Genomic DNA, 22,449 nt, shown 5'->3' on the forward strand with positions numbered 1-22,449 from the left:
GCAGTATATGAATGACTAACCTCGTATTGTGGATGGATTATCTCAGTTGTTCTCCTGGCTGAAGTTTGGTCCTTTTACAGCACCCTGCCATGCGATTACATTTGTTCCTGACCACCAAGAACACTCACGTTAACTTTAACCAAGGGAAAAAAATTAGCTTGTTTATATTATGTGTGTGTGAATGCCAGAGTGAATGAATAAAGTGCTTTGGGTGCCTTGAAAAGCGCTATATAAATCCAATCCATTATTATTATTATTATTATTATGCTCACATAGCTGTGTCACTAGCGGTCACGTCGCAAATCATTATATACCAGCTAGCCAAACTTCAGTAACCCTACAAACGTCACTGCTGTTCTGACTTCATTTATGTTGGATGTAATAGAAGAGCCGTACGTTTGAATTTGTTTCCAAAATCCGTCAGTCAGTGTTTAGATGGAAGCTAGCGAGCTAACTTTCTGCTAATTTCTAACTCCGTTAAATGTCATAAATTCCGTTTTCATGGATGCCCGGATGTTAAACTCAATTGTTACACCTGGTAGAGCAGAACACTGATCATTTTATTACAGATGAAAAACTTTAGACAGTTTTTCAGCTCTCAGTGATGCCACAGTGATCATTTGATTTATGGACCTGGAGTTTGAGCCCAGACACGGCTAGTGACATCAGACTTAAAGACCGGATAACAACAGTATAAAAACAACATTTAAACAGGCTTTAGGATTTAGGCTAAGTTTTGTTAAGTTTGGCATTGAGAAGATGTCCACAACAACCACAGTTTGACTATAAATAGCCTGTACATGGAGGTCCTACAGACATCTACACTAGATGTTCTGTAGACGTTGAGAAAAAAATGTCACCTGGCATTACAAAACAACCCCTCCACTGGACCAAAACTGGACGTCCAAAAGTGACATATTAAAAAGATTACTCTGACATCACTTTGCATAGTGGGATTAAATTAAAATTTTAAGTATTTATGGATTTTTTTTTCAAAATGCACAAGTTTTATCTAATATTTTATGTTAAATCCTCAAATTGTGTATAATTATGCATTGATATGCACTGGACTTTATGTTTGTTGGTCTGAAGTTATAATTTGTTTCATTTGTTTAATATAAATTTGGAAATCTAAAAAACCTAAAATTGTAACAAATCATTATCAACACATAATATCATGGCGAGGCCCAATGAAAGTTTTCCTGTCTCTGATTGGTTGGTAAAAACTAACGTACCCTGTCATGGTCTAAGATAAAATTCTGCTCTAACCCAGACAAGAGTAGCTTTTTCCCACCATAATGCATAAATAGAAGATGTTGTCATTGATAACAGGGCTAGTGTTCATTGGATTTTTTGCATTTCAAACTGTAGAGGAGAAAGCTTCTCTGTGTCAGATACTGGGGAGTCCAGAGTTTCCTATGCTGTCAAAAGAAGGAGATGTTATGATCGGTGGAGCCTTTTCCATCCACAGCAAAATAACATCGCCTTCACTTGTCTTTACAGAGAAACCCAAACGCCTCAGGTGTTCCAGGTAATTTTATGCTATTAACAAAAATACTGAGTTTTGTGACAGTAAACACAAGTTTATATTTGCTTGTCATTTCTCAGTGTCAACCTTAGGGAGTTTCGATTTGCACAGACGATGATATTTGCTATTGAGGAAATAAACAAAAACAGTTCTCTTCTTCGCAATGTTTCTATTGGATATCGTATTTATGACAACTGTGGCTCAACACTGTCCTCAATGCGTGCAGTTATGGCCCTGATTAATGGTGATGAATGGATGCTGGGAAAGAGCTGCTCTGGCCAATCAGCTGTGCATGCTATTATTGGGGAGTCTGAATCCTCTTCAACCATTGTTCTGTCACAAACTACTGGACCATTTAAAATACCAGTGGTAAGAGGGATGTTGATGGATATTCCATGTATGCATATGAAATGTAAACTTTCCTTATTCTGTCTCTCTTTCTTGCATCTTTCTATTGTGTGTACTCAGATAAGTCATTCAGCTACTTGTGAGTGTTTGAGTAGCAGGACAGAATATCCTTCTTTTTTTCGAACTATTGCCAGTGACTTTTATCAAAGTCGAGCCCTCGCTCAACTGGTCAAGCACTTTGGCTGGACCTGGGTTGGAGCAGTCAATAGTGATAGTGACTATGGTAACAATGGCATGGCTATCTTCCTAGCTGCGGCCCAAGAAGAAGGAGTATGTGTGGAATACAGAGAGAGGTTTCACAGGGCAGAACCAGAAAAACTTCTAAAAGTGGTTGATGTGATCCGTAAGAGCACTGCCCGGGTTATTGTTGGTTTCCTGGCCCATGTAGAGATGAACAACCTTCTGGAGCAATTGAGTCTGCACAACATCACTGGCAGACAATTCATTGGAGTGGAGGCCTGGATTACTGCTAACAGCCTTGTGACTCCTACCAGCTTTGCTGTATTGGGAGGCTCACTGGGCTTTGCAGTGCAAAAGGCTAATATCAGTGGCATGGAAGATTTTTTAGTCAAAGGCTTTTGGGAATTTCAGTGTAAGGAGGCAAACCAGGACAGTATGATAAATACTACATTTTGCAAAGAAAATCAGGATCTAATGGAGCTGATAGATTATGATGATGATGTGGCAGAGCTGAGATACTCCAGTAACATTTACAAAGCAGTCTATGCTGTAGCCTATTCTCTGCATAACATCCTGAAGTGCTCAAACATTCAAGGGTGTGACAAGAAAGTTCATGTTACTCATAGGCAGGTAAACTAAACTAATGACTAAACTTTTCTTTGTTTTGTACATCAAAATAATGATATTAATATAATGGCAATATATGACACAGTTTAGTTTTCTGGTCTTCAGGTAGTGGAGTCCCTAAAGCAAGTGAACTTTACTATTAAGAATGGGGATCGAGTGTGGTTTGACAGCACTGGAGCAACTGCTGCCAGGTACGAGGTGGTAAACTGGCAGCATGGACCAGATGGATCTGTTCAGTTTATACCAGTTGGCTATTATGATGCTTCTCTACCTCCTGGTCAGAGGTTTGTTCTTAAAACGGAAGCCATTGTGTGGCCTGGAGGAAGCAAAGAGGTAAATATTTTAAGTGATAAAACAACAGTTAAAAATGCGTCTCTTCAAAAACTTTCACATATTCCTCTTTATTGGATCTGAAGTTGCCTGTCTCAGTGTGCAGTGTCAGCTGCCATCCAGGAACACATAAAGTTCTTCAAAAAGGAAAGCCAGTCTGCTGCTATGACTGTATGCCATGTGCAGAAGGAGAAATCAGCAACACCACAGGTATCACAGTCCTGAATTACAGCAACGTGCATACACTGTTTGCTTTCTACAGTTTATGTGTAATGTTTAAGTCTTCTGTGGTACAGTTACTGATTTACAGTTACACTGATTTAATACCAATAACGGCAACACTATTTTCATTACAGATTCTAATGACTGCAAAAAGTGTCCTGGAGAATATTGGTCCAATCAAAACAGAGATGCATGTATATTAAAAAATGTTGAGTTTCTTTCCTTCACAGAATTTATGGGAAAAATTATTGTGTTTTTTACTTTCTTTGGTGTTCTCCTTAATTTGATAGTGGCTGCTCTATTCTTAATCAAGAAGGACACTCCACTGATAAAGGCCAACAATTCTGAGCTGAGCTTCCTGCTGCTCATCTCCTTGACTCTGTGTTTCTTGTGTTCTCTAACTTTCATTGGTCAGCCCTCCGAGTGGTCCTGCATGCTTCGACACACAGCATTTGGCATAACTTTTGTGCTCTGTATCTCTTGTATTCTGGGGAAAACAATAGTAGTACTGATGGCCTTTAAAGCTACACTTCCAGGGAGTAATGTCATGAAATGGTTTGGACCTGTACAGCAGAGACTGAGTGTTCTAGCATTCACTCTCATACAGGTATTGATTTGCATTCTTTGGCTAACAATAAACCCACCATTCCCCTACAAAAATATGAACCATTACAAAGATAAAATTATACTTGAATGTGCCCTGGGATCACCTGTAGGTTTCTGGGCTGTGTTAGGATACATAGGGCTGCTGGCTATGTTATGTTTTGTACTTGCTTTTTTAGCTCGAAAGCTGCCTGATAATTTCAATGAAGCTAAATTTATCACTTTCAGCATGTTGATTTTCTGTGCAGTGTGGTTAACCTTTATACCAGCTTATGTCAGCTCCCCTGGAAAATTCACAGTTGCTGTGGAAATATTTGCTATTCTGGCATCAAGTTATGGGCTACTCTTTTGTATTTTTGCACCAAAATGCTATATTATTGTAATTAAACCTGAACTGAACACAAAGAAACATTTGATGGGAAAAATACAATCAAAATAAATCTAGGCACCAGTTTTATTTCAAATGCATTTAGTTGTATACTTTTTGATTTCACTACTTACCCTTACGTTTTGGTGTGACATTCATTTTCACATGTATTGTATTTGTATTTTCTAGTTTTTCAAAAATCTTCAAAAAATTGTACAAAGTGAATGTACGATGTTTTCTGTAGAATGTAGAGTTTTCTTTTTTGTATTGATTTTGATAATTTTATAGTGTACTAATTCTAACGCTGTCAGTAATATTAACAATAACAATCAACAATAAAAACGTGTAATAAAAATTTCATACACTTTTTTTGGTTCATTATTAAATTGACACATAAACACATAAACCTGAACCTGATCCTGCAAATTGTTGGATTATTGCAGGGTCTTTTTACCTTATAATATAAAGCACCTTGAAGCAACTGTTATTGTGAATTGCTGTTATATAAATAAAATTACATTGAATCAATTCTGAACTGAGTTCTGTGTTTAATATGTTAAAAGTAATTTTTTCAAATATTGCAGTATGCACTTGTGAACCAGGCCTCTTTCTCAGGCATGACCTGTTCACACTCAACCTTTTAAAAACAATCACTCCTCAGCACTGATCAAGTTTGTTGGACATTGTACAGCCTCACTGACAGAAAAGTGCAAGGTATATCAGACAACAGTTTACGGACCATATTCAGTGTTAGTATTTATCATACAAGCCCAATTCTGAAAATATTGGGATATTGTACAAAATCTGTTTAAAATTTGTTTACGCTATTGTGGATAAAGTATGGGTTTCTACGATACCATCACACACACATGTCCACACAGAGAGAAAAGAGAGAGAAAAAATGTCAGCCATAGACATCGCCACTATGATACCATGATGTCACCCATTAGTTTTGGACTGCATTTTAAAACCTCAAGATTAATGTGACTTCTGTGTCAATACTATAATAATACTAACATTTCACTCACCACTGCTGTCAGGACACCTGTCAGTCACAGTGGCTATGCAACTAACTACAGTATCTATGTGAACGAGTTACAATAAAGTCCAAAGATGTCAACAATACAGTTTGTACTCACTTATAAACATGATTTCAGTTGTAAAGCTCCTTGTGATTGCTTTTTTCTCTAGCTGATTGCCACAGTCACCCACATTTTGAATCAAACGCACCAACCTGTTAGTAGTCATTTACCATGTACTCTCAGACATACAGCGAAACCTGAAAAAGTGTGATGCAGGCCAGAAATGTAGAATATTTGCCCTCAAAGTAAAGGTTGTGCTTCATAACTATAATCAACATGTTTCAAGAGGTAAAACTTTGAAGGTAAATGTTCTCTGTTTCTGGTTTATGGGGCGCCGTTTGTAAACTGAAGCATGCTGAAATTAACTACCAGCATGTCCAGCGATTTAGCTGGACATATGCTGCGGTGATTGTGAAGTGGACACTGCAGTTGCTTAGTGTGACTACTGCTGAACCTTTGGATGGCCAACAAAATGGCTCTTTCAATGTTTTCAGCTAAATCGCTGGACATGTTGGTAGGCAAGAAGTGAAGCAGCCCATGGCGGTTACATGTGACTGTCAGGCAAGAGCAGACAAACAACCTGACCACTACCGGCACACTTTAGCGCCGGAGGTTTTTGTAAAGCTTTTATTTTGGTTTTCATGTTAGCTAAATATTTAGTTTCCCGTAACATTTAGATTTAACATTTAAATTTAAATACAATATTTAGATTCAGTATTTAACATGTAGAATTAACATTTAAAATTGTGTTTTAAAACTAAAAAGTTACAAATGTTTTAGTAAATCTTGTAAAAAGTGACTCGAAAAAACATGTTTTTGTAAAGTTTTAAGCTATATGTGGAAAAATTTTGCCGTTAATTTCAGCATGTTTCAGTTTACAAACGACGCCCCATACTGGTTTGCTTCACCCTTTTCCCAGTGTAACTAGAGCTTGGCAAGTCACTTGCTTATCTTTATCGTTCATACTAACTTTCAAATGTGGGAACTAGCCAGCCGTAGCTACGTATGCTGCAGTGCCATAATGGTTTGTGACCAGTTTCATGACTGCTAGCAATCTCCAGTAACTACTCATGAATTTCAGATTTCACTAGCAACTTTTGGTTGCCAGTGGGTTACTAATCAGTCTATATAAGTGTGTGAGTGTGTGAGTGTGTTTACAAAACAAATAGTTACATATATGTCTTGTTTAGAGTCTTTATTTAGTTACCACAAAGGTTATGGAATGTTGCCACCTAAAATATCTTAAATAGAAGTTTGACAGCTGTTTAAGTATTAAGTATTTATTTTAAATTGTGTTGATTTTATCACACTGCCAAATGGTTCCTGTTTTGAACCATCAATTAATAAAGAAAACTGTGCAGCTGAATTAGAATATCTAGCTCTGTGTGTGTTGAGTTGTATGGTCCCACGTGGAGTCTTGTGTCATTCAAAAATTTAATGTTTTTAAATTGTTTCAATTACCACTATTATAACAATTTACATAATTTACAAAACAATTTACACTATTATTATATCAAATGTTTCCAAAGAAGACAGCTTAAAATATATGCATTTTCTGGTAAGGGTGACTCAAAAAAAAAAAGCTGTCTCCCATAAAAATCGCAAAACAGTGTGACAATGTATGTCATACTGTGATATGATAGGAGGACCTCAGGCTTCATCAATTATAGCTCTATAAAGCTCTGCCCATTAAAGAATACACATGCTTGGTCAGTAATATCAGAACAGAGTACAGGGCTGTACATGCATGAGTGTGGTTGTCTGTAAAAGATGTATGACTGCACATTCAGAGTGTTATTTTGGGGTTTATTTATGGGAGTCTGCAGAGCAGAGGAAAATACTGTTCTCTGTGAAATGCTAGGAAGTCCAGAGGTTCCTCTTTTGACTAAGAAAGGGGATATTACTATTGGAGGAGCTTTTTCTATCCATAGCCAAATCTCAAAGCCTTCGTTCTCCCTGACTCATACTCCAGAAACTCTCACATGCTCCAGGTTTGTCTTTTTTCCCTTTGCAGGGTTCATGACTTGAAGAGCTTTACATTACACTTTTTAAAACACTTTTTTTTTACTCTTTTCAGGATAAATTTGAGAGAATTTCGTTTTGCCCAAACAATGATTTTTGCAGTAGAAGAGATCAACAATAGCAGCACTTTACTGCCTAATATTTCAGTTGGTTATAAGATATTTGACAGCTGTGGTTCAACACTGCCTTCAACACGTGCAGTGATGGGTTTACTAAATGGACAGGAAAGGACAGCAGAGAAAACCTGCAGCAGTCATTCATCTGTTCATGTCATCATTGGAGCTTCTGAGTCTTCCTCAACCATTGTGATGCTACAAATTTGTGGGACCTTCCAAATACCAGTAGTAAGTATTTATAATATTTGTGTCAATTTTTTATAATGTGACTCTCTCCAAAAATTGAAGTTTAGTAACTTTTTTGGTCACTTACAGGTTTATGTGAATCTTAGATTTAAGGCTTCCAAGCTTTACATTAAATTTAGTTACAAGCCAGAAACAACATTTTGTTTTGTCTCTGAAGAGCCAACTGTAAATCTCTTCCCACTTACTTGTCAATTTGTTTTTGTTTTTCTCTTTTACTTCATTTCAGATCAGCCATTTTGCCACATGTGCTTGTCTGAGTAACAGAAAGGATTACCCTTCGTTCTTCAGAACCATCCCCAGTGATTACTATCAGAGCAGGGCCCTGGCAAAACTGGTAAAATATTTTGGATGGACATGGGTTGGGGCAGTCAGAAGTGACAATGATTATGGCAACAATGGGATGGCAACTTTTATCACAGCAGCAAGTCAGGAAGGGGTTTGTGTTGAATATTCAGAGGCCATTTCAAGGACTGATTCTAGTGAGGAGGTTGCAAGGGTGATTGAAGTGATTCGTAGTGGCAGTGCAAGAGTTTTGATTGCCTTTCTTGCCCAGGGTGAGATGGACATTTTGCTGGAGGAAGCTCTGAAGCAGAACTTGACTGGGTTGCAGTGGGTGGGCAGTGAATCGTGGATAACAGCAAGTCATTTGACTACTAAGAGGTACTCTGGCATACTGACAGGGTCTCTGGGCTTCACTATCAAAAAGGCAAAGATTGCAGGCCTGCGAGAATTTCTTTTACAGGTTAACCCAAGTCAGGATCCTCAGAATAGTGTGCTAAGAGAGTTCTGGGAAACGGTTTTTGGCTGCAGTTTTCAATCCAGGCTGCCTGGTCAGATTCAGTGCTCTGGCTCTGAGAAGTTAGAGGACATAAACAATCCTTTTACGGATGTATCACAACTAAGGATATCTAACAATGTGTACAAGGCTGTGTATGCCATAGCTCATGCTATGCATAACTTGTTAAATTGTGGTCAAAGTGCTAAAGCCATGAATCAATCATGTATATGGAAGGATCATTTAGAGCCAAAAAAGGTAAGACATTACCTTACAAAATCGTAGAAAAAGTATTTATTTGATCTAGAATTCTATATATGCTAAGTTACCAACCCTCGTTTTGGATTGGTAGATTGTGAAACACCTCCAAGATGTCAATTTCACTCTTCAGTCGGGAGAAAGAGTATATTTTGATGAAAATGGAGACCCTTCAGCAATGTATGAACTTGTGAACTGGCAGAGAAACCAAGCAGGAGATATAATTTTTGTGGCTGTAGGGAGCTATGATGCTTCACTACCAAATGAAAGTCAGCTTGCCGTGAATGGAATCAATATAACATGGGTTTCTGAATCCCGAATGGTAAGTCTATTTGAGAGCAAGGAATATTTATTTAATACTTATTTTGCAGGTTGATTAAAATTAAAATTTTATTAATAAAAACTGTCATTCAGAAAGTTTTTTAATATTGAACTTTAGCAAATAAAAACAATCTCTCCCACATACACAGATATGTATAATCCTTAATTTTCAATGTTAATTTTCAATAACAATGTTAACATAACAGCTTCAGAACTATTTTTATGTTAATTTTCCCCTCTGATGCAGAATAATGAGTAAAATAATGGTCTGAAGGTTAAATGCATGTTTGTATGTTTTTCTTTCTTCAATATTATTAATGTGAAATAAATTGAACAATCTAAATTAAGTATGTGGATTACAAGAGGAACAAACTGTGACCTTTGTGTTGTGGTGTTGTTACAGAAGCCATTGTCTGTCTGCAGTGAGAGCTGTCCACCAGGTTTCCGCCAGGCTGCAATTAAAGGCAAACCCATCTGCTGTTTTTCCTGTATTGCCTGTGCTGCTGGAGAGATTAGCAACTCAAACAGTGTGTAGAAAATTTCCTGTCATTTTTACTATGTAAAAAAGTGTTAATAAGTTGATACATTACTAGGAAGTGTTTATTTCAGTATTAGGTGTATCAAAATACTTTTTTATGTTTGACACTTTCTACTCAGATTCTGCAGTGTGTTTACTATGTCCGCTGGAGTGCTGGTCGGATGAAGATCGCAGCCACTGTGTTCCAAAGGTGATTGAGTTCCTGTCTTTTGGAGAAACTATGGGGGGCCTACTCGCCGCTTTCTCATTGTTTGGAGCAAGTTTAACATTGGCAGTGTCATGTGTTTTCTTTCGGTTTCGTCACACACCTCTTGTCAAAGCCAGTAATTCTGAACTGAGCTTCCTGCTGCTCTTCTCCTTAACTCTGTGTTTCTTGTGTTCTCTGACCTTCATTGGCCAACCTACTGAGTGGTCATGCATGCTACGCCACACAGCTTTTGGCGCAAGCTTTGCCTTGTGTATGTCATGCATTTTGGCTAAAACTATAACAGTGGTGATTGCCTTTAAGGCTACAAGGCCAGCAAAAACAGTTCCTCAGTGTTCTGCTGCACTTCAGAGAACAAGTGTGCTCAGCTTTACTTTACTCCAGCTGCTGATTTGTGTGCTGTGGTTAATTTTTTGCTCCACCATTCCCCTACAAAAACACAGTCCATGCCACTGAAAAGATTATACTAGAGTGTAATTTAGGTTCACCTTTAGGATTCTGGGCTGTTTTAGGATATATAGGACTTCTCAGTTTGCTATGCTTTATCCTTGCTTTTCTGTCTCGAAAGCTGCCTGATAATTTTAATGAGGCCAAATTCATCACCTTCAGTATGTTGATATTCTGTGCAGTCTGGGTCACTTTTATCCCAGCATATGTCAGTTCTCCTGGTAAATTTACTGTAGCTGTAGAGATATTTGCTATTCTGGCCTCAAGCTTTGGGTTATTTTTCAGTATATTTGCTCCAAAATGTTATATTTTATTAGTGAAACCCGAAAGAAATACAAAAAGACATATGATGGGGAGAAACCATTAAAAAATAATAAATGCACGAGGGTTTGCTTACTCCATCTTTAAGATTTGTTTATTTTAATTTGTATACAATCATTGATCAATTTATTACTTTATATATTGGTCCTGGAAACCAGTAATTCAAATATGTATTGCATTTGTTTATGTTTTACTTTTTAGTACGATGTTAAAATGTGAACCACAGATGGAATATGTAATAAACAATAATAACTTAGTATAAAGAGTGGTTATGTTGAATGAAAAGATATTACTTTCGTAGGAGGCCCTCTAAGCCCATTAACATCCCTATTCACTGGTCAGTCACAGCAGAACCAATGTCATTGGTAGAGACAAAGACAATAAACACAGCTGTCACCCATAAGTCCCTGTGGCTTTGTGACATAAAAGTCATATTAAAAGCAGTGTTGAGGAGGCTTATCTTTGAGCATTTGTTAGGAAGCATTCAGCTGAGGAACTATGCTGCTGATAGCCAACCTACTACTTCTTTCCTGTCTGGCTGTGGGAGAAGGGAAGCCTGTGTGTCAGACCTATGGGACAAAAGAACTGTCTCAGTTTTCTAAGGAGGGAGAAATCAACATTGGAGGAATTTTTTCTTTCCATCAGAACCCCATCACTGTTTATCCAACTTTTGAAGTCAATCCAGGAAAAATACAGTGTGAAGGGTAAGACTGGGATGAAATAATTTATCTATAAATCCTATTACAATATGGGTTGTTTGTTTATATTTTAAATATAATCTTCCTCTTTGCTTATTTCTGCTATGAAAACTTTGGTCCTTCTTCTTTGTCCAGACTGGACCCAGGAGAGCTTCAGTATGCATACACTATGATGTTTGCTATAGAAGAAATTAATAACAGCTCAGGGCTGCTGCCAGGAGTGACACTTGGTTATAGGATCTTTGATTCCTGCCCCAGTATACCTTTGTCTATTAGGGCATCACTAAACTTGATGAATAGATATGAAAGTGGAGCAGGGAGCTGTAACAAACTTTCCAACGTACATGCTGTCATAGGAGAAACCACATCCACCTCCACGATAGGCATTGCACGCACCATGGGACCATTCCATATACCCGTGGTGAGTGTTGGGGGCATGCATGCTCAATGCACACATAAACTTCCTGAGATGCAATAATCTTCATTAAATGTCTTCAATGCTCAATATGACATTTGACCATGTTATTGTTTTCCAGATCAGTCATTCAGCTACTTGTGCATGTCTTAGCAACAGAAGAGACTATCCTTCTTTTTTTAGAACCATACCTAGTGACATTTACCAAAGCAAAGCATTAGCAAAGCTTGTGAAACATTTTGGCTGGACCTGGGTAGGAGCTATCAGAACTAATAATGATTATGGGAATGGTGGTATGGCCACTTTCTTGGAAGCAGCAGAAAGGGAAGGTGTGTGTGTTGAGTACTCAGTGGCCATTTACCGAACTAATCCAAGGAAGTGGTTCTTAGATGTGGTAAATATTATAAAGAAATCCACCTCTAAGGTAATAGTGGCATTTGCTGATGGCACAGACCTTGACATACTTTTTAAAGAGCTTCATGCTCAAAATGTGACAGGCCTGCAGTGGGTTGGGAGTGAAGGCTGGATCACATACCGTTATATTGCCTCTCCAGTAAATTACGCTGTGGTTCAGGGGGCAGTTGGCTTTGCAGCATTAAATGCTCACATTCCTGGACTGCAAGAGTTCCTAGCCAGCAGCAGGCCTTCCACCATACCTGGGAATCAGGGCCTTGTGGAATTGTGGGAGACAGTGTTCAGGTGCAACCTGTCTCCTCAAACAGAGACTCATGCTGAAGATCTGACAATAGCCTGCACTGGAAAGGAGTCTCTCCTGCATGTGAAGACACGTTTCACAGATGTGTCAGATGCCAGCCTGCTAAATAATGTGTACAAAGCCACATATGCTGTTGCTCATGCTCTACATATGCTATTTACTTGCAAAGATGAAAGGGAGCCTTTTAAGAACAATACTTGTGCTGATACGGAAAATGTACAACCATGGCAGGTAAACATAAAAAGAAACTACTGTGTCTAAATGCAAAATGTTATTTTTAATGACTATTGTTACATAGTCAGATAACATTAATGTTTGTCTGTAGGTACTGCATTACCTAACCAAGGTCAATTTTACAACTAAGACTGGTGAAGAAGTGGTCTTTGATGAGTTAGGTGAACCTGTGGCACGTTATGCATTGGTGAACTGGCAGATGGGTGAAAAAGGTTACATACTTTTTAAGACAATTGGTTACTATGATGCATCCCAGCCTGAGGGTCAGGAGTTTAAGATGAAAGCAGGTGTGAGAGCCATCTGGGCAGGAGAGAATTTCGAGGTAAAACAACACAGATAATACTGTTCCTTTCTAACCCTAAAGTTCTGACGCTTGATCTTTTACAATCACACTAAATGTATACAATTGTAAATCTGGAAGTAAATTGTTTTTAATATTGTCCCTATAATGCAGGTGCCAAGGTCTGTTTGCAGTAAGAGTTGTTTGCCTGGGACCCGTCAGGCTTTTGTTAAGGGCAAGCCAATCTGCTGTTTTGATTGCATCACCTGCGCTGATGGGGAGTTCAGCAACACTACAAGTGAGACAGCTGGATTTCTAGCCTTTACTCTTGTGCTCATTGTGTTTCTGTTGGGCAAAATCACTGCCAGCACTTTACTGGTCTATTTAAAGATGTATGTGGTGTACATCATGAAGATATTTATGTTTTCAGATGCAGTGAAATGTGACAAATGCCCTCCTGAATTCAAGTCCAATGAAGAGAGAACTAATTGTGAAATGAAAGCTATTGAGTTCCTCACGTTCACAGAATTATTGGGTATACTGTTGGTCTCCTTTTCTCTCTTTGGTGCGTGCATCTCAATGACTGTAGCCCTAATATTTTTCCAATACAGACACACTCCTATTGTCAGAGCAAACAACTCTGAGCTCAGCTTTTTGCTGCTCTTCTCCTTGACTCTGTGTTTCCTGTGTTCTGTGACCTTCATTGGCCAGCCCTCTGAATGGTCCTGCATGCTTCGACACACAGCATTTGGCATAACTTTTGTGCTCTGCATCTCTTGTATGCTGGGGAAAACGATAGTGGTTGTAATGGCATTCAAGGCTACACTTCCAGGCTGTAATGTTAAGAAGTGGTTTGGACCTGTACAGCAAAGACTGAGTGTTCTAGCATTCACTCTCATACAGATTTTGATTTGCTTAGTTTGGTTAGCAATAAACCCACCATTCCCCTACAAAAATATGAACTACTACAAAGATAAAATTATACTTGAATGTGCCCTGGGATCACCTCTAGGGTTCTGGACTGTGTTAGGATACATAGGGCTGCTGGCTATGTTATGTTTTGTACTTGCTTTTTTAGTTCGAAAGCTGCCTGATAATTTCAATGAAGCTAAATTTATCACTTTCAGCATGTTGATATTCTGTGCAGTGTGGTTAACCTTTATACCTGCTTATGTCAGCTCTCCTGGGAAATTCACAGTTGCTGTGGAAATATTTGCTATTCTGGCCTCAAGCTATGGAATGTTATTTTGCATTTTTTTGCCAAAGTGTTACATTATTTTATTAAAACCTGAAAACAATACAAAGAAACACCTGATGAGTAAAGGGACCTCAAGAACGATCTGAGAGGTTGCTAAAAAAAAAACCAAAATTGAATCTGTCCCTTCTATAGTTTAAATATTGTTCAAATAATTCAAAACCCACTGACATCTAAGAAAACACAGCAATTAATTGTTTCAAAAACAAATGCTGGTTCACTACATGAAAGAAGGAATGAAAGAAGCAAATAACTATAGTCCTTCCTACAAGCTCTATATCGTATATTAAATATTCCCAACAAAATCTGTAATTTCTTTTCCATGTAAAAAGTTCCGTTGATTTTTTTTTTACATTTTTCTTTCCCTTAATGAATATTTGTACAAATAAAGTTTTGATAAATTCTGAATGTTCCGTTGTGTTATTTTGCGCACCCATAAAAAGTGAATAATGACAGACTCCAAGACTGTGTATGTATCAAAATTCCATTCAATTCAAGTCAGTTTTATTTATATAGTGCCAAATCACAACAACAGTCACTTCATGGTACTTTATATAATATAATGTAAAGACCCTGCAATAATGGAGAGAAAACCCCAACAATTCAACAACCACCTGGTGACAGTGATAAGGAAAAAACACTCTTTAACAAACAACCTGTGGAAGAGAGTCAGAGATTCATTATAATTAATGATTAAATGCAGAGTGGTGTATAAACACATAGTGTGTGCAGAAAAAACACTACATGCATCATGAGAAAGCCACCAGGAGCCGAGGTTTATTTCCTTACTGTGGTGAGTTCTGAAACATGACTATCACTCTTTCAATAAACTATCCCACTGCAGATTATCAGTTAGGTCTTTAACAACTAATCTTTTTTAAATAATTGAAAAAAGGAAGGCTTGAGATTGGCCTTCAATTAGTTCAAATGATCGCGTGATGACATTTAAAGTAATAGTTTAATTACTGCCCTGAAAAATGACTAGGGCATATAGCCCATTAATAGAGATAGACTGATCATATTTAAGATTGAAGCATTAAGTAGTGGTAACACTTCTGTGAGCAGTCTTGTAGTAATAGGGTCCAATAGAAATCTTGATGGTTTATTACAAAAGTTGTATTGATCAACAACTACTGATCAACGACCATTGATCAAAGACCAATGATCAATGGCCATGAGTACAATTCAGAGTTGATTCAGAGATGGTCTTTCCCTTTTCACGTAAATGGCTTCCCTTGACTTCCCGCTCAAACCAGCGTTCCTCCCTGTCCAGGATCAAATCAAATCAAATCACTTTTATTGTCACTTCACATTACTGGTACACTGTACATGTGAGTGAAATTCTTGTGTGCAAACTTCACAAGGAACAGTGGTGTGCAAAATGCAAGAAACAAGAAACAAAGCAAATTATAAGAATTGAGAATTATAAGAATAATACTAAGCAAGCCTACCGTATACTTACTGTTAGAGATTGACAAGGTACAATGCACATGCTATGGTAAGGGGTAGCCAGGATGACAGGTCAGGGGGAAGACATCATCAGTGCGAAAGGAACTGACTTGAAAGATAGGATGATGGAGTCGGAACAATACTGGAAGAACATATGGGAGAAGGACGCAACTTAAAATATGCTCAGTGGCTAGGGGATCTGAGACAGGGACCAGTAACCATCACAGTGGCAGATATCCAAGACAGGGTCTCCAGTATGAAGAGTTGGACAGCACCAGGGCCTGACATGGTTCACGCTTAGTGAACTACTAGGTATCATACTAGGTATCAACTGAGTTAAACTGAACTGAAGAGCTTCACTCCTCAAAAGCTGTATAAACCAGAATAAAAACATGTCTGAAATTTTTCTTCCTGTTTGCCTATTGTACAAATAATTGAAAAACCAATTGAAAATGTTGAAATAAAAGGAAAGGAAATCATATGGCTAACTTTATCAGGCTCACAAACGTCTGATTTTCTTGAATCTACATGGACCTATTGAAATGATAAATATTATATTGGATCCGAATCAATGAAAGTTGAAAACAATGAATTTATGGTAATTTATGGGCATGGTAATACAGAGAGGACATTTACAATAATTCAGTAGTGTTTTGCAGGGCCACTCCTCTGGTCCCTCCTTTTGTTCCACATAGAAGAAGCATGATGGTTCTGTTATTCATTTTTGCTGCTTCAAAATGTATAAATAAAGTCTGCATGTTTCACTTAGACTAGGTTACTTGCAATGCCACCCAGTGGTTTATTTTTTACAGACAGCATGTCATTTACACAGAAGTGGCCAGAACAGGGGTGGGCACTTTTCCAACTGTTATTGGTGGCATCTTTCTCTCAGGCAAAAGAACCTGTGTGCATACGAAGAGGGGATCCTGAGAATCCCCAGTTATCTAGGGATGGGGACATTATACTGGGGGGGATGTTCTCTTTTCACAGTAGCTGGAATGACAGAAAGGATACCTACATGCAGAAACCACTGCCACTTCAATGCACGAGGTAAATAACATTATAAAAATAAATTTAAAATAGATAAATGATCTAAGACATAAAACAATTCATCCTTTTATTTCTTGCTTTTATCTTGTTTTTCAATTTTCATATAACTGACTGATTTCAGTATTTTATGTGTTAGTAATCTATTGTCTTTATGTCAACTTTTTCATTTTTTCAATGAAGTTTGAATTTCAGGGAATTTCAGGTCACCCAGGCTATGCTTTTTGCCATTGAGGAGATTAATAACAGTACAGACCTACTGCCAGGAGTCTCTCTGGGCTATAAAATGTATGATACTTGTGGTTCCATTGCCCAAAGCATAAAAGTTGCACTAGCCTTGATGAATGGTAATCAAATTATTTTCACAGCACCTGAGGCCCCTTGTACCAAACCAGCACAAGTGCAGGCTATAATGGGAGAGACTTCTTCCTCTCCTTGCATGGCAATAGCTACCGTAATTGGGCCATTTTATATACCAATGGTGGGTAGAATAGCTAAAAAAAAAATTTTTTCTGGAAACACAAATGTGACTCTTTAAAAGTTCTGCTTTCTTTGTATTTTTCCATTTTAGATAACCCTCTTTGCAGGGATATAATGTGCTTAACACAGTGAAAACTGAAATTAAATGTGGATGTGTGCAACATTTTTTTTCTATTTTTAATGGTCAGTGTGACTATAATCTCTCTTTCTTTTCTTTTCTTTTTTTCTTTTTGCTTAGATGAGTCACTTTGCCACATGTGCTTGTCTCAGTGACAAAACCAAGTACCCATCCTTCCTCAGAACAATACCCAGTGACTACTACCAGAGCAGAGCCCTGGTCTATTTAGTAAAATACTTTGGATGGACTTGGGTTGGAGCTATTCGAACCAATGATGATTATGGAAATAAAGGCATGGCAACATTCACAGAAACTGCACAGCAGCTGGGCATCTGTCTGGAATATTCTGTATCTTTTTTTAGGACAGATCCCTATGAAAAAATTCAAAAGATCATTGACATTATAAAAGCTTCAACCTCCAAGGTGATTGTTGGCTTTCTGTCCCACTTTGATATGGATGTGCTATTACATGAGTTTTCTCTCAACAACCTCACTGGTTATCAGTGGATAGGCAGTGAGTCTTGGATATTTGATTCTCAAACCGCAGAAATGGATATACATCACATACTGGATGGTGCCATTGGTCTTTCCATTCCCAAATCACACGTCACTGGCCTGAAGGAGTTCATGCTGAATGTGAAACTTCTTAATTCATCTAATGATTTGTTTACTGAGTTCTGGGAGGCATTATTTAACTGTAAGTTCAAGGAGTTGAAGTCAACAGCAGAAAATCCGAGGGAGTGTACCGGACATGAAGATCTTACTGGAGTTAAAAACAGTTTCACTGATATGTCACTCATGCCTATCTTTAACAATGTATATAAAGGAGTGTATGCAGTGGCCCATGCCCTTCACAATATCCTCAATTGTAATAAAACATGTGAGAAAAATGTGCAGCTAGATCCATTCATGGTGAGCCTAAAAATCTAAAATTTTATTGTTCAAATCGAGTTACAAGAAGAATTGTTTAAATTTGAAGACAACATATGTTGATAATGTCATTAAGCCAGCAGATCTATTAAATATCCGTCAGTGTATTAACTGCCTTATTACATATGTTTTTAGATTTTGCAGCGCATTCTAAAAATGTACTTCAAAACAAAAGAAGGAGATGAGGTTTACTTTGATGAGAATGGAGATCCAGCAGCAAAGTATGAAATTATAAACTGGCAGCCAAGAAAAAACGGCATTGTGGAGTTTGTGACAGTTGGCCTTTATGATGCATCACTTCCTCCAGGCAAACAGCTGACTCTGCAAAATAACTCTTTAATCTGGGCAAGAAACTCAAAGCAGGTGAGTGATCAATAAACAATGAGTACAAATAATAAGCTTATTAAGAATAAAGAATTAATTATAACCAGGTGTTATTTTAAAACATTTGAACTTCATGCATATAAATATAAAATATGCATATAAAATTAAGAAATGATTGTAAAGATCATCATACATGCAGTTTATCCATGGTTATTATTGTACATTTATCCATACAGGTGCCTGTGTCAGTTTGCAGTGAGAAATGTCCCCCAGGAACACGTAAGGTTCTCCAGAAAGGAAGGCCTGTTTGCTGCTATGACTGTATAAGATGTGCAGAGGGAGAGATAAGCAACACTACAGGTGTGGTAATATTTCAATAAAAAACTTTAATGAACTACAAGCAATATTACTGTTCATGTTCCAGCATATTTTTTCATTCTTTCGCAACATTGAGGAAACCCCTCAAAAGATTTGAATAATTATGCTCTTTTTTTCTATACATAAAGCAAATGAAGAGTGAAATATGGGGCTGTTTCAGCCTACTGTGAATAATATGAGCACACTCCCTGCTTCAAAACCTGCCCTATCTATCATAACTTTCGTTGTTGTTCCAGCACCAGTTGCTTTATACCACAGCATGTAATTTCTTGATGCTGCAGTTTGTTCAGAATTAGTGTCAGTTTTACTGAAAAATGGTCAACGATGTTTGAAGTGACTTATTTACCATTTTTCATATTGACTGTGCAAAAGCATTGTCAACACATTTTTTCTCATCTTCTCATTGTGTAGCTTTAGCAGTAGCCTGACCAATGTAGAGTAATACTGTAGTTAGTGTGCTAGTGAGTATAATATGCTGTAAAGTAGATTCAAACGCATAAATCTAGTAAATCTCCAGAATTCTAACATTGTGTTAACATTAATTTGCAGATTCTGTTACCTGTTTGAGATGTCCCCCTGAATTTTGGTCAAATGAAAGAAGAGACACGTGCATAAAGAAGGAAGCAGTGTTTCTATCATATGAAGAAATTATGGGAGCACTCCTGACTGCTGCATCTTTATTTGGAACATGCATGACTACTGGTGTGGCATTAATATTCTTCAAATACAGGAAAACTCCTATTGTGAGGGCAAACAATTCTGAACTGAGCTTCCTGCTGCTCTTCTCTTTGACACTATGTTTCCTGTGTTCTCTGACATTCATTGGTCAGCCCTCTGAATGGTCCTGCATGCTGCGACATGTAGCTTTTGGGATCACCTTTGTGCTCTGCATCTCTTGTGTTCTGGGGAAAACGATGGTTGTTTTGATGGCTTTCCGGGCAACGCGTCCAGGTAGTAATGTTCAGAAATGGTTTGGACCTACACAGCAGAGACTCTGTGTTACAAGTTTTACTCTTATACAAGTTATCATATGTATCATTTGGTTAACAGTTTCGCCTCCTTTTCCATTTAAGAATTTTAAGGAATTTAAAGACAAGATCACTTTAGAGTGTGCTCTGGGCACATCTGTGGGCTACTGGGCTGTGCTTGGCTACATTGGACTTTTGTCTGTCTTATGTTTCATTTTTGCTTTTCTGGCTCGAAAACTGCCTGATAATTTCAATGAAGCCAAGTTTATCACCTTTAGCATGCTGATATTCTGTGCAGTGTGGATCACATTTATTCCAGCATATGTCAGCTCTCCGGGGAAGTTCAGTGTTGCTGTAGAAATATTTGCTATTCTTGCCTCCAGCTTTGGACTGCTGATTTGCATTTTTTTCCCAAAGTGTTATATCATCTTACTGAAACCAGAAAAGAACACGAAAAAGAACATGATGGGGAAGGGTCCACGATCGCCATCATGAAAATAAATAAATAAATAATTATTTTGTTTGTGTGTGTGTACGTGCTTCCGTGCTTGGTTTGTTTGTACCAGCAGAGAATGCAAAAATGCAACCATAACACATTGCTCAGACATGCTTGGTCAAAATGACTAAGCAAATATTTTAACAATGTCTGCCTTTAACATGCATGATTTAATTTAAAAAAAGAGACCATATTATGATTGACAAACAGAGAGTTTTGAAGAGAAAAAGTGACAAAAAGTATTCCTTTGTACATGAATTAAAAGAAGATCATGTTGAAATGGAGGCTCATGTGAGATTGAGCTAATGGTAAATCTGACTGAAGATAATAGCATAAATTGAACAAGACATGAAGTGAGAATATTAATATGTAACTGAACATTCACATTGAATTATTGACTTTTTTGCATTTCCATTGTTTCCTACTGGACTTGGCTCCTCTCCTAATGGGTTATAGTTACACTGAAGAGATAATATTAATATTAATATTCAATTGATATTATTTGAATCTGCTTTTTCATTGCTCCTGCTAAATTGCTTTAATAAAAATATCCCACATTTAAAAAGTAAATTGCGGACATTTCCTTTTTAACCCACTGTGAAACAGTAATATTAAAAATCTGAGTATTAATCTACATTAGTATAAATACTACAGGTTACTCCAGCCTTTTAAAAGTAACAGACCCCTGGGGCAAACTGTTCAGACCACTAATCAAACTCAGCCATATTCCAAGAGCATTGATCTAGATGAAAGCTGCCGCAACAGGTGTTGCTGGTAAATACTGGGCCTGCAAGGCTACTTTTAGCTCCAGGGTTTTTTTTTATTTTTATCAGAGTAGGCAGGGTAGAAACCTGGGGGTTAGAGGCAGTTAGTCTGGAGGAAGTCCCTTCACCCATCGGCTCTAAGCTCTGCACAACCTACTGAGTAATACACAGTAGGTTTTAAACAGAGTCAATCCAGACTTCCTGTATTGGGGTGCTGGTTTTACAGGTCAACAATATATTTAAAGAAACTTTTTAGTAGTAGTTACAGGTTTTGTTGATTTCAAAGAACGGAATTTCTTTTCATTCACAAATTGTGACTGATCGTTCAGACCCAAGGTATGACGAGACATACAGAAGGTAGGAGACAATGCCACTTGCAGCTTAATAAAATATCACCATTTTCCTTCTCACCTAATGTTGAATTCTATAAGATTATTTGGGTAACAATGGACAGTTTGAGCTGAGACAATGGAGTTGGTGCAGAAGGTTATGTAGTCAGTGATACACTCATTAAGTCCATTGATGTCCTCACCCTTGGGTTCACAGAGTGTCTCCCAGTCTGTCATCTCAAAAACCGCCCTGTAGTTCTGCTAAAGCCTCTCCCTACCACCTCCTAATACTCCTAGTAGTCACAGGCTCCTTCTTCACCATAAGCACATAGCGGTGGATATGGTGATCATCTGACCTACCCAGTGGGGGGAAGAACTGCATGCATCTTGACGTTAGCATACAGTAGGTCCAAATTCCTCTCCCTCTTGGTGGGACAAACCACATAGTGTGTAAGTTGGCTGTGTAGCGCCCTAGGGGACATGGTTGAACTCACCAAAGATAGCAATGAAGGCACTCGGGTGCTGAGGCTACGTCCACACTAGCCCGTATAGATTTGAAAATGGCATTTTCATCTGAAAACGCTCCGTGTACACACTATCGTTTTCAGTGGTTTTCACAGAGTTGTGTGTCCACATTGAAACAGCCGAAAACACTTACCTTCCAGTAATGCACATGCATGAAACGCATTTATTCTGCCACTTATTTACTTTCCGGCTCTTTAAAATTTCGCGGCAGAATGCTGAGGAAAAGCACTGAGTTTTTTAAATGGACTAACAATGAGGTGGAGTTGTTGCTGCGAGTAACACATAAGTACAAAGTTGCAAAAGCGAGTGAGAATTAAAGAATCTCAAGAAAAGCTATCAGCAGCATGTACAGACTGATATTAATCTTTAATAGGGCTGTCAAAGTTCGTAGCAAACAAAACAACTCAGAATCAGAATCAGAATCGTGTTTATTGGCCAAGTATATGTG

General features: G+C 37.9%; 3 protein-coding genes and 1 pseudogene across 3 annotated transcripts; all 4 read left to right on the plus strand.

Annotated features, from left to right (window-relative positions):
- Positions 1-1,388: 1,388 nt before the first annotated feature.
- On the plus strand, positions 1,389-4,337 carry LOC102199858 (extracellular calcium-sensing receptor-like). Its single transcript, XM_005742188.1, has 6 exons — positions 1,389-1,531; positions 1,609-1,897; positions 1,997-2,746; positions 2,849-3,076; positions 3,160-3,283; positions 3,430-4,337. The coding sequence occupies exons 1-6, from the start codon at positions 1,419-1,421 to the stop codon at positions 4,335-4,337; spliced, it is 2,412 nt and encodes an 803-aa protein (XP_005742245.1). The 5' UTR covers positions 1,389-1,418.
- Positions 4,338-7,159: 2,822 nt separating this feature from the next.
- LOC102202991 (extracellular calcium-sensing receptor-like) lies at positions 7,160-10,642 on the plus strand (annotated as a pseudogene).
- Positions 10,643-11,154: 512 nt separating this feature from the next.
- olfcj1 (olfactory receptor C family, j1) lies at positions 11,155-14,282 on the plus strand. The gene is made up of 6 exons (XM_005742198.1): positions 11,155-11,300; positions 11,430-11,715; positions 11,831-12,655; positions 12,750-12,980; positions 13,113-13,236; positions 13,369-14,282. Exons 2-6 carry the CDS (start codon positions 11,464-11,466, stop codon positions 14,280-14,282), a joined length of 2,346 nt encoding a protein of 781 aa, XP_005742255.1. The 5' UTR covers positions 11,155-11,300; positions 11,430-11,463.
- Positions 14,283-16,344: 2,062 nt separating this feature from the next.
- Positions 16,345-20,382, plus strand: LOC102203557 (extracellular calcium-sensing receptor-like). Its single transcript, XM_005742199.1, has 7 exons — positions 16,345-16,368; positions 16,508-16,692; positions 16,873-17,170; positions 17,408-18,199; positions 18,353-18,580; positions 18,778-18,901; positions 19,469-20,382. The coding sequence occupies exons 1-7, from the start codon at positions 16,345-16,347 to the stop codon at positions 20,380-20,382; spliced, it is 2,565 nt and encodes an 854-aa protein (XP_005742256.1).
- Positions 20,383-22,449: the final 2,067 nt, after the last annotated feature.

The sequence above is a fragment of the Pundamilia nyererei genome, unplaced genomic scaffold, assembly GCF_000239375.1.
Source record: "Pundamilia nyererei isolate P.nyererei 1_Seehausen unplaced genomic scaffold, PunNye1.0 scaffold00117, whole genome shotgun sequence".
Taxonomy (NCBI): domain Eukaryota; kingdom Metazoa; phylum Chordata; class Actinopteri; order Cichliformes; family Cichlidae; genus Pundamilia; species Pundamilia nyererei.

Excerpts from the sequence above, each read along its gene's own strand:
- LOC102199858 (XM_005742188.1), top strand. The coding sequence starts at position 1,419 with ATGCTGTCAAAAGAAGGAGATGTTATGATCGGTGGAGCCTTTTCCATC. Across the intron at positions 1,532-1,608 it reads AAACGCCTCAGGTGTTCCAG|TGTCAACCTTAGGGAGTTTC; the intron begins GTAATTTTATGC and ends GTCATTTCTCAG. Across the intron at positions 1,898-1,996 it reads GACCATTTAAAATACCAGTG|ATAAGTCATTCAGCTACTTG; the intron begins GTAAGAGGGATG and ends GTGTGTACTCAG.
- olfcj1 (XM_005742198.1), top strand. The coding sequence starts at position 11,464 with ATGATGTTTGCTATAGAAGAAATTAATAACAGCTCAGGGCTGCTGCCA. Across the intron at positions 11,716-11,830 it reads GACCATTCCATATACCCGTG|ATCAGTCATTCAGCTACTTG; the intron begins GTGAGTGTTGGG and ends ATTGTTTTCCAG. Across the intron at positions 12,656-12,749 it reads AAAATGTACAACCATGGCAG|GTACTGCATTACCTAACCAA; the intron begins GTAAACATAAAA and ends GTTTGTCTGTAG.
- LOC102203557 (XM_005742199.1), top strand. The coding sequence starts at position 16,345 with ATGATGGTTCTGTTATTCATTTTT. Across the intron at positions 17,171-17,407 it reads GGCCATTTTATATACCAATG|ATGAGTCACTTTGCCACATG; the intron begins GTGGGTAGAATA and ends CTTTTTGCTTAG. Across the intron at positions 18,902-19,468 it reads AGAGATAAGCAACACTACAG|ATTCTGTTACCTGTTTGAGA; the intron begins GTGTGGTAATAT and ends ATTAATTTGCAG.